This window comes from Juglans regia, chromosome 4 (assembly GCF_001411555.2).
Source record: "Juglans regia cultivar Chandler chromosome 4, Walnut 2.0, whole genome shotgun sequence".
Lineage (NCBI taxonomy): Eukaryota > Viridiplantae > Streptophyta > Magnoliopsida > Fagales > Juglandaceae > Juglans > Juglans regia.
Genome location: NC_049904.1, coordinates 29,770,766 through 29,781,513, shown reverse-complemented (window position 1 = coordinate 29,781,513; position 10,748 = coordinate 29,770,766). Strand labels below are relative to the sequence as shown.

General features: G+C 32.9%; 1 protein-coding gene and 1 long non-coding RNA gene across 3 annotated transcripts; one reads left to right on the top strand and one right to left on the bottom strand.

Annotated features, from left to right (window-relative positions):
• The first annotated feature begins 4,021 nt into the window (after positions 1-4,021).
• Positions 4,022-9,457, top strand: LOC118348242 (negative regulator of systemic acquired resistance SNI1-like). 2 transcript variants are annotated; one of them, XM_035689368.1, is made up of 15 exons: positions 4,022-4,206; positions 4,476-4,542; positions 4,804-4,897; positions 4,993-5,076; positions 5,193-5,282; positions 6,032-6,103; positions 6,533-6,608; positions 6,679-6,728; positions 6,922-7,146; positions 7,225-7,295; positions 7,423-7,492; positions 7,621-7,686; positions 7,856-8,008; positions 8,429-8,565; positions 9,082-9,457. In XM_035689368.1, the coding sequence occupies exons 1-15, from the start codon at positions 4,110-4,112 to the stop codon at positions 9,152-9,154; spliced, it is 1,425 nt and encodes a 474-aa protein (XP_035545261.1). In that variant the 5' UTR covers positions 4,022-4,109; the 3' UTR covers positions 9,155-9,457. The 2 variants fall into 2 exon arrangements, with proteins under 2 accessions (XP_035545261.1, XP_035545262.1); XM_035689369.1 differs by having other exon boundaries at positions 4,023-4,206; positions 6,934-7,146.
• A 44-nt stretch (positions 9,458-9,501) lies between these two features.
• LOC118348243 lies at positions 9,502-10,093 on the bottom strand. The gene is made up of 3 exons (XR_004801323.1): positions 9,927-10,093; positions 9,768-9,823; positions 9,502-9,652 (listed from the first exon to the last, which is right to left on the bottom strand). It is a non-coding gene; the product is annotated as an uncharacterized LOC118348243 (long non-coding RNA).
• Between the last annotated feature and the right edge of the window lie 655 nt (positions 10,094-10,748).

Genomic DNA, 10,748 nt, shown 5'->3' with positions numbered 1-10,748 from the left:
AAATTTAGCTAATTTGTGGGTTAGAGTTAAGTGTGGAGATGAAAAGCTTCTCTCTAAAACAATCTAAGATATCAAAACATATTGTCTCAATTTATGTCAAACTTACATGAATTTTTTTTCGCCAAAAAAAAAAAAAAAACTCAAGAATTTTTTTTTATTCTCTTTTATATTTTAAATGGAATGCACAACTTCTCCAAACTCTCATCTAAATTATAATAAACAATTCAATTTTTTTAAATTTTTAAATAAAATTATATTATAATAATATTTTATTCAATTTTCAACAAAACATCTTATCTCATCTAATCTGAACTGCATAATCAAACAAGACTTATGATTGGTTTGTATTCAAAGATGAGATAAGATGATTTTAGATGAAAGATTAAAGTTGAAAAAAATATTATTAGAATATTATTTTTTAATATTATTATTGTTTTGGTTTTGAAAAAGTTGAATTGTTTATTATTTCTTATGTGAGAATTTGAAAAAGTTGTAATAATAAGATGAAATAAAACACTGTCTAAATCTAAGCGAGACCTTAATCTCCAAGGAAAATGTTGTTAAAAATTTTTATAAGTTCAGACATATATGTTTCTAATGAATTAATATATACCACGATTCTTTAAAAATTCCATAAATTTGATTTTATTGAAAATCTTGGTATTATTGAAGAATAGTTTAAACTAGTCTTCAATGGTTAACCTACCCATCAGTCGGCTATTAATGAAGATGTCGTTTCATGAGATTTTGTCTTCTATTAAAAGAAATATTGAACCTAATCTAGATTAATGGGTGATGGTTGCTTCCCAAATGTAACCCAAAAGTGTTTTTAGTGTTTTTTTTAATAGAAATGCTACAGACAACCGCCGCACACAACTATGGAAAAATCGGTTGTCACATGTCAACCGATATATTAAAAATAAAAAAACCAAAACATAATAAAAACGAAAATGAAGGAGGGAAATTTCAGGAAAGCAAAAGGAGATGGAGATGTAACTACTCTCTCTCTCTCACCCACACAAAAAGTGTGACCATGATTGCAATTTTTTCTTTGCACATCCTCTTTTTCGCTCCATTTGCAGTCTATCTTCATCTGTGATCTCTCTCTCTCTAAACTTCTCTTTCATTCTCTTGCTTTTGTTTCTATCTCTAATTAGCTTTCTTCTTTTACTGCTTTTTATTGCTATTGACAATTTGACTCTCTCGCTTTTGTATTGGTTTTGTTTCATTGCACTCGTTGAGAAAAAAAAACCTCGAGAGGATCCCTCACTCTTCTTTTCTTTTTGACACACTTGTTTTACACCCATTTGGATTTAGTGGCTAAAGAAGAGTTTTTAACTATGGAAGCTCCAGGACGGAGGTCTAGGGGAAAAGGGAAGATGGAGGGAATATGAAAAAGATGGGAGGAAAACTCAGATGAAAATAAAAAGAGAAAGACTAACAAAAACATAAAACGGGAGGTCGTATTCTTTTTGCCACGTGGGATGCGGTTTCCCACGATTCTCCACGCTAGTTTCCTATAGAGTTTTTGTTTTTTTAAATGTTAAAAAAACACACACATAAATTCACTAATAACTTTTTTAAACATTAAAAAAAAAAATGCAATAAGGGGGCGCTTTTAGGGACACATTTAGAATTAGCAACTAAGCATTTTTCCAATTTTAAAAGTTAATTAGTTGATATGACTTTTACATGATAAAAGATAAATGCAGTTGTGAGTGTGTAAATATCGTGTAATAACATTGAAAAAAGTAAATAAGTAAGAGACCTATATGAAAAGAAAATTAATTTTTTAATAATATATTTCTATTTTTTAAAGCGACTGTATGATATTTGTGTACTTCACGACTATATATAACATTACTCCTTTTACATTTATTAGTATTATGTTATCGTTTGACAAATTCAAAGGGATGAGACCACACCATTCTAGTGAATAGAAGAACTTTTATAATACAAAAAGAGTAATGTAAACCGTGAAAGCCATTCCCGTAAATGCTCGTTGTCTTTTGATTATTTGAAACATCAAACATGTCTTTGTACGGATCAACTTATGTCGGTTTGTAGCTTTGTCTTTATTGGTTTCTATTATGAGAAATGATTCTTATCACAGCACACTACATATTAATATATAATTTATTATTTTTATCTTTATATTTAAACACACATATCTATACATCAATATGTGCATTTAAATAGATTAATAAAAATGACAAATTACATATTAATGTGTGGTATAGAAGATAATAAATAGAATTTTTCTTTCTATTATACATAGTCAAAATTCATTTTGTTTAACTAATGATTTTTACAATATATATCACTTATTAGTTTATCTATTTTTTTCTTTATGTCATGTAAATAATTATTTTTATTCTTTTAAAATATTTATTCTAACTATCACTGAATTTGTAATATCCTTATATCTTTTCATATTTTCAATATATTCTTATATACAATACAATGTGATAAAATTTCGTCCTATACACACAAAATAAATATATATAAGCCAACTAAAATTAAAATATAATAAAGGGATCATATTACAAAAATATTTCTAATATATTTTTAGAAAAGGATGAAATAGAGGTGCTTTAGATTATGAACAATACAAATAATTTGCTTAGGTGGTGAAAATCAAGTAAAAGGAAACAATGGAGGAAATGAATATATAAAAAATAAAAAATTATTTATAGGATGACAGTAAATGCTACGTGTAGTGGGTTTATTGCATATGAATATAAAATAGATAGTTTTACATGATCCATTGGGTTTGTTTTTGGACATAAGTTTATAGATTAAAATTTTACATATGTTATATAGGAGTAATTAGGGCTAAGAAACAAAATTAAAAAATCCGACTCCGAAAAAGTGGAGTCGAAGTCGAATTTCTTTTTTAATTTTTCAATCGGAGTCAAAGGTATTGTTGGACGGTCTGATTTGACTCCAACTTTATACTCCAACTCTGACTCCGACTTTGTCCTCTGACTCCGACTCTGAATCTGACTTCAATATTATATATATGTTATAAACATATATATTTATCAATATATTTGTCATATATACTAGTAAAGTTATATAGTTATATAACCTGGACTTATATAGTTAGATTCAATAACATAATATACTTATACTATAATATAAATAGATTAATGATAGTTTAGTATTTGTAAACATCATTATATTACTATCATACATAATCAGGTATATAAATAAGTTAGACACTAGTATTTAAATAAGTATAGTATAATAAGTTAATAACATATACTAATTTACTAAAATATAATAACATGTAATTAGATACTAGAAAGTCTAGTATATAATTAAGTTATAAATAAGTTAGACATTAGTATAATAACATGTAATTATACATTAAAAATAATATGTAATATTATAGTATGATAAAATATAATTAGACAATACAATATAAAAATAAGTTAGATATTAATATAGAGGTAAATTAATTGTGAATGATTTAGTTTTAATTTTTTCAAAAAATTGATATTTAAAAGCCTAAAAAAAATTATTTTTTAAATAGATTAAATATAAAACTAAAAAAAAGAAATTCAAAGTTAAAAGTCCAAATTCAATTATACTCCGATAAGTCACAATCGGATCAAAATTTACGCAATCGAAGTTGGAGTCGGATTTAGAAGAATTGGACTCGAACTAAGTTGGTACTCATCCGTACAAATAATGATAAGTATAAATCTCAAATGCATGAGCTTACAAGTTTTTTGTAAAAAATGGGGCTATCTAGAAGTGTTTTTGGCACTATCCTTTTAGCTTTGAAAAATATTTTAATCAAATTATATATAAATAATTTTATAAATTAATATGATTTATTATGATTTATCAAATTATAAAATTATTTTTATTATAAAATAAGATCAAATAAAATCACGTTCATTTAAGAGACTGTTCTGTATAATTGTTTTGTGGAGTTAGCAGTAATCAGTTTTAGAGGGTTCTCGAATTTGGCGGGAAAATAAAACAATTAATTAATTAATTAATATTTCCGCCATTTTCATCTGTATTTGCTGTGCTACTATGGAGAACTAATTTTAGGGCTTGATATCTCTTTTTTCCATCGGACAGATAAGTGGGAGATGGAGAATTCTATCGGCAGAGGCGGAATCGAAGAGAACATCTTGGCTATTCTCGACGCCTCTGAGACTAAAGAGACTCGGGACGCCAACGATGATAGTACGTTATTTATTTGATTTGCTCTTTGCTTATTTATTCTCTGTTTGGTTTCCTGAATAACCGCAGGAAAATAAAAGGGAAGTGAAAGTTTTAGATTTTACTTTTTTGTCGTTCTGGTTCCCGGAAAATGGAAGGTCGAACGCAACTGGAACTGCTGATAAACAGTGTGGATATTCTTATAGGAGATTCTTAAATTGGAATTTGAATTTCTGAACTTTTCCTACACTTCATACATTTTATGTCTCTTCATTATGTTGATTGATGCATAGGGATTGCTTTTCTGGAAGCTGTTCGCGCTGCATCGATTGTTCCAGAAAGTGGAATACCCCCAACTAAGTAATTGTCTCTGTCTGCCCACGCGTGTTAGTTATCATCTTTATTTTTTTTCTCAGTTTACTAATCTAAGAAGCCTTATAGCACTAACCATCATCTCCTCTTTTTTATGGTAAGGATATTGTATATTTACTTGCAAATATGCCAATCAATGTGAATGGAAATTTGTAACTTATTTTCAGGAAAAGAAAACCACAGATTAGTGTGTTATGTTCGTCTTTATCTAAATGATCACTTATTTTTTGTACGAATTTGGTTGTGAAGCAAAATGTGTGCAGCGGTGTTCCGGATCTTAAGGGTTGGCAAATCTTTAGAACTGATTATGCCAAGTTTCCAGCTTTTGAATGAATTAGATAAGGTGTTTAATCGACCCCTTTAATTTAATTCAGTTTAAATTTACATTTGCAGGTGCCCAATTATTCTATTCTGATGTAATTTTATTTTTCAATGCAGCGATACCCTCGGCTGTATTTATCAAGTTCAGATAGATCCAAATCATCCTCTAGTGCTCCACTTGAACTTGTCCTGGTTAAAGAGGTAGGATATAGATATGACTACTTAATGTGTTTCCTCATCCTTTTGGTATAACACATATGCTGCTTCAATTTAAACATCTTGCTAGATAATCAATCTCCTTTTCCGTTTGCTTTTAGGCTTGGTTGCCATTTGTTGCTGACTTAGGTACTAGTAGTAGTGAGAAGGAAGTGGCTGACAAAAACTTGGGTGGACCATTTGACTCTTCTGTGAGTACTATCCGTTGTTCTTGGCTCTGTCTAAATGCTTCCTTTAATTTGTTTTTCTTTTATATTTTATGTAATTTTAACTTAAGGGGTCAAATCACCTGCCAAAGGAAGTTCTAAACCACACTTTAGGCCTTGTTTGGAATCTTTGGATGTTGAGATGAGATTAGTTGAGATGAAAAATCTGTGAATAATAGTAAAATGGTTTGTAAATAGTAGTAAAATGATTTGAGTTAAGATGTTTTTTGGAGTTTTGGGAAAGGAGAGAAAAAAATGAATAAAAATATTGTAAAGTTAAAATATTGTTATAATATAATTTTTGTTTTGTGATTTGAAAAAGTTGAATTATTTTTTGTGTTTTGTTTGAAAGTTTGGAAAAATTGTAATGATTAGATAATGATTAGATGAAAAAGTTAAAATTTGTGTTTGAGTGGTGTTTGGATGTTGAGTTGAGATGAGATGAGATGGGATGAGAGGAGACCATCTCAACATCCAAATGGGGCCTTAGTGTCTAGCAGTAAATTACTAATGAATATCAAAGGCATGCTTCCATTTAATTTTATAGCAGGTTTTTGCGTTATATAAGTGCATAGACTTTTTCCATGCGAGGAGGAAGCTAGAGGGCTTCATAGAACATAGGCGCAGAGTGATGGATGATTTCTCAGTTCTACTCTATATATTCTCTAGTGGGTTTGATTTGTTGAACTTGATTGCAATTCAGCTTTTCATTTCATTGTCTTTGCCAACCTCAGGGTTTTCATCTTCTGATACAAGACCTTGCCAAAGTGGCTCGTGATGCAAATTTTAAAACATTAGACACCAAGGTTGGTATATATATTTTCTGAGTTTTTTGGAAGGGCGTCAAGTATTTGTTCATAATTGATTATGGAGAAGCCGAACAAGTTTAGCTCCCCATATTGCTTTTAGATTTCTCGACCTGATATTATCTTTTGATTTAGATTTCTTGACCTGTAATTCCTTGTCTGCTTAGAGTATACTTATAGCACCTCCATCCCCAATACAAAACCTGCAAAATTATTTTTTTTAAGTAAAAGATTTTTTGTTTTTTTTTAATATCTGCTGTAAGTGTTTTAAGTGTTTTATGCTGTTCTACTTACCAAAAAAAGAAAATGCTCTTCTTTCATTGAATTTTTTAATATCTGCTAGGTTATTGCTATTCAAAGCCAATAGTTTATCATTTTGCTTTTGCACAACTTTCCTCCGTTCTTAATTCATTCTTATTCTTTTTGCAGTCCTTGGGGAGCATGTTGGTGTTCCAGTATCTTTTGAATGTTTTAGAAGGAGATATGCTACCTCGTAAAAGTGGAGGTAAGCTGATATCATTGTTTTTATGCCTTTCATCTTTGGACGGTTTATGCAGCTAATTTTTGTACTGCAGAAACTATGAACTGGACCCTTCTGAGGGAATCTTTGCTCAACATGGTTCTGGTATACTCTTGTCCTTCAAGACATGAACATTAGGGGATTTTATCTCTTCCATTATTAATACATAGTCATCAAGTGATTTTTATATCATGGCTCGTGTTGTCTTGCTTGCTCTCGGATTTAACTTCCTAATGCCAAGTTCCTTGGGGGCACTATTTCTTGTTTAATTGAAATAATGTGAGGATGTTCAAACTAGATTTCTTTGCAGGGGTCAAGAAAATTAAACTACAAAGTCTTAGTGAGGGATTGCTTGACTGTTATGTGTGGATTGTATCAAATCCAATCTACATTCAGTAATGATCCAACGTATCTAGAGACTTCTGTGGTAAAGCCATCTGATAATTGTGATCCTGCTGTGGCAGTTGCTTTGCCTGAAATAGGAAATAATACTTGCATTGCAATGCAGAAACTTCTGACACTGGTAATTTCCTCATTATCATTTCGTTTAGAGCAGTTTGAACCAGTTTCATCATGAGCTCTAATATTGTCAACCTTTTAGATTATGGAGCTTGATATGTCGAAGAAGGAAGCCGATATGCAAGGTTATACTACCAGAGCTGATGGTGTGAGGTTAAGTTTCTTATATGGTGAAAGTTTTGGCATGCATTTGTGTCTGCGGGCGTCATGCAGTGCACTGTGCACGTGTTTGTTTTATATGTTTGTTGATAGATGAATGTGTTACTGCAATCTGGTGCAGAACCCCGCTGATAGAGTTAATTCTAGATGAACTAACTTACAATGATGAGATTCTTTGCCCATTTCTCCAGGTATTCATTTACTGCATATTTAGTATTTGCTTTGAGTTTGTAAAAGGCCCATGCTTCCTTAGTTTCTGGTGATTAAGAAGACCTAGATCTTTTTCCATGTTTGTGTCAACAATGAGGATGTTTTGCAGGTCTTCAATGACCCTAAATGGAAGCTGGAAATAATCTTGCAGTATATCTGGAAATACACATCTAAGGTAAGTAGTCAGATTATTGTTCCATGATTTCAATTGTCCCAAAGATTTATATCTAAGGTGTTCAACCTTATATCGTCCTTAAGTCTTTGACGTAATTATGGCTGCAATACAGCAAGTATCTCCCACTATAAAATATCTTCATAGGTTAATTATATTTCATTTTCACCAGCCTCCTGTTCGCACTCGGAGATCAAATGGGTCTACGGATGATGCAACATTAAGTGGAGCCTTGAAGTGCTTTTCTAGTACTACAAGTACAAAAAGCATCATAAAAAAGATTGGCATTGAAGTAATTCAGTTGCTCTTAGCACATGCTTTTAAGGTGATTCTTTTTGTTTTTCAAACAATATCTGGTAACGTAGTAAGTAGATAATGATTAATCTTGAGTGATGTTCGTTACTCTTCTATTTTTTTCCGTTCCTTGATTCTCGAAGCTGTGGCCTATTAGCCTATTAGCTCTGATGTACACTGTTTTACTGCATGAGTCATTATTTGTCATATATGTCATTACAGCATATGTTTATATGATTGATTTTTTCGTATCTCTTGACATAATACCACGATATATATATATATATATATAGCAAGGTTTATGCCTTATGCCTTGATACTTGCCTCACCATGCTGACAGCTAATTTCCTTGCCTTGCAATTTCCCTGTTTTGAAATATTGATCAATTGTATCTTCATTCAGTAGTAACCTCTATCATATTTATCTATCTATTTATGTTTCACTCTTTCAGGCTCATTTGTTTCTCTCATCCGGAAAATGTCCTGCTCTAGGTGACCCAGATTCCAAGGAAGATGTGAGAGACAACCCTCTTGTGGAGATATGCGAGAATATGATCTCTGCTTTCAATAGTTTGAGAAGAGTAGACGAGTAAGCTCATCACTCATCAGCATTCAGCGGTTTTAACTTACTTTTGCTTGTTCTCTTTTGCATGAGTTTCTCCTTATGTCCTATGGTAATGTGGTTATCTGATAAGTAAGCATTGAGTAATTAAACCTCGGCCTTTAAGACAGGCATGTTACATGATGTCGGGCATACACATTCAGACCTATTGCGATTTGACCGTAGTTATTGAATATTACTGGAATCCCAATTTTTATATCCTTTTCAATTATTACAAAAAATTGGTTTGGGAATACTTCCTGTTTTATCACATTTGGGTAGTGGGATCATCAAACAAATATGGGAGCCCAACACCTTAAACATGAACATCAGGAAACTGAGGATATCACGAGGATTACATATCTCCCTTCAATCAAATCATTTTTGTTCATAGATATCAAAAGGGTCTGCTGTCCATGCATGACAGCATCTTGAGTGTAATACGTCGACAAATGTGGACTTTTTCAGTACCATGCTTCGTGTTAATTAATTGGCATGGTGTAGGAACATGGAGGTTTTGTCATTTGGAAAAGAAGCACTGTTTACAGCGGCAACAATCCTCTCCACAATGTCATAGGAGCATGGAACATTTGGCTCCTGAAGGATGCCGTGCTGCGGACAACCTGAATTATCAGCAAGCATATTTTCATGGGGCTTGCCGCCTTCATTACATTGCCCATTTTGTAAGAACACAAGTTCAAGAAGTTCTCTCATTCTTTTTACTGTTTTCTTCCCCCCTGTACATATTTTTGGTCCGTCAAGCTTACGTGCTAGCTTTTATAATGTACCAACCCTGTGTTTTTTTATCCCCGTGTATCAATTCCCTAACATATACTCCTCTTTTTTGGCATCAATTTCATCAATCATCACCCAAATAAAATGGATTGACTAAGATTTAGAGAGAGAGAGAGAGAGAGAGAGAGATCACAGCAACAGATGAAGAGCTTATAATTAAGAAATCATGTCTTACACCCTGCTAAACTACTTGCCAAGTACTGCAGCATATAAGAAAACTAAGAAACACAATTTAGGAATAATCTGTCATTATGATTCTTCTACTGCATCATTTGAATACCTGTAATGGTTCCAACTCTTCAAGTTAAGTAATTGTAATTAAAAAAGTAATCAGTACAATGAGGAGAAGTGAATCAAATGCAGCTGCTAAGCTCATTTAGGTAAGTAGTACTCACTTTGGGGATTGTGAGTCCAGCTGCATAGTGACTGGTCCATCATTAATCAAACTGACCTGTATGCCATTGGAAAGATCGAAAGCTAAGTGGTTCTCTAAAGAAAACATTTGAAACAATAGTTGGAATAAACAAGAAAGAAAGGAACTGATATTGTATTACCTTCATCATTGCTCCAAATATGCCATCTACAATCACAAAATTGAAAATAACTATAAGAAAAATCAAACATGACCGCATCTACTTATTAGCACATCAAAATGTTAATTACAGTCTGTTGAGGGAAAAATTAGTTAATTGGCATATTCTTGTGAAAACCTATGTAAAGTTGAGTTGTAACAAGTGTTGATGCAGTGTTACATGAAAAATATTGAAGTGTGCTCAACATGGCTCGACTGGCGCTCGAGCAGAACCTTCCAGAGAGGTTCGCTCGATGGGCGCTCGACCTGGCGCTCGAGCGGAACCTTCCAGAGTGGTTCGCTCGATGTGCGCTCGACCCAGCGCTCGAGCAGAACCCAGACATAGTGGTTCGCTCGAGGTGAGCTTGACGTGGCGCTCGAGCAGAACCCATCCAGAGTGGTTCGCTCGATGTGCGCTCGACGTGGCGCTCGAGCGGAACCCATCCAGAGTGGTTCGCTCGATGTGCGCTCGATGTTGCGCGCGAGCAGAACTCATCCAGAGACGTGCGCTCGACCTTCGCTCGACACCTCGCTCGAGCGGTTTCAGAAGATAACGTGCGCTCGACTTTCGCTCGAGCCAATGTTCAAGACAACCTAATAATTCATGTTTTGAGCGCCGTGACTTGCTGGGACTATAAATAGAACAGATCATTTCTGTTCTGTTCTGTGGTGTGGAAAAATAGAGCAAAACCCTAAGTGTTTCAAGAGCCAAAGAGAGAAACCTATTCCTCACCTTGTGAATCTCTTTTGGACAAACACAAATCCACCACCACTCTCAAGATCAAATCTCATTCAAAGTTCATTG

Bases quoted from the DNA above. Each gene is read 5' to 3' on its own strand.
- LOC118348242 (XM_035689368.1), top strand. From the start codon at position 4,110: ATGGAGAATTCTATCGGCAGAGGCGGAATCGAAGAGAACATCTTGGCT. The intron at 5,077-5,192 runs GTAGGATATAGA...GTTTGCTTTTAG, and splicing joins AACTTGTCCTGGTTAAAGAG to GCTTGGTTGCCATTTGTTGC. The intron at 8,566-9,081 runs GTAAGCTCATCA...GGCATGGTGTAG, and splicing joins AGTTTGAGAAGAGTAGACGA to GAACATGGAGGTTTTGTCAT.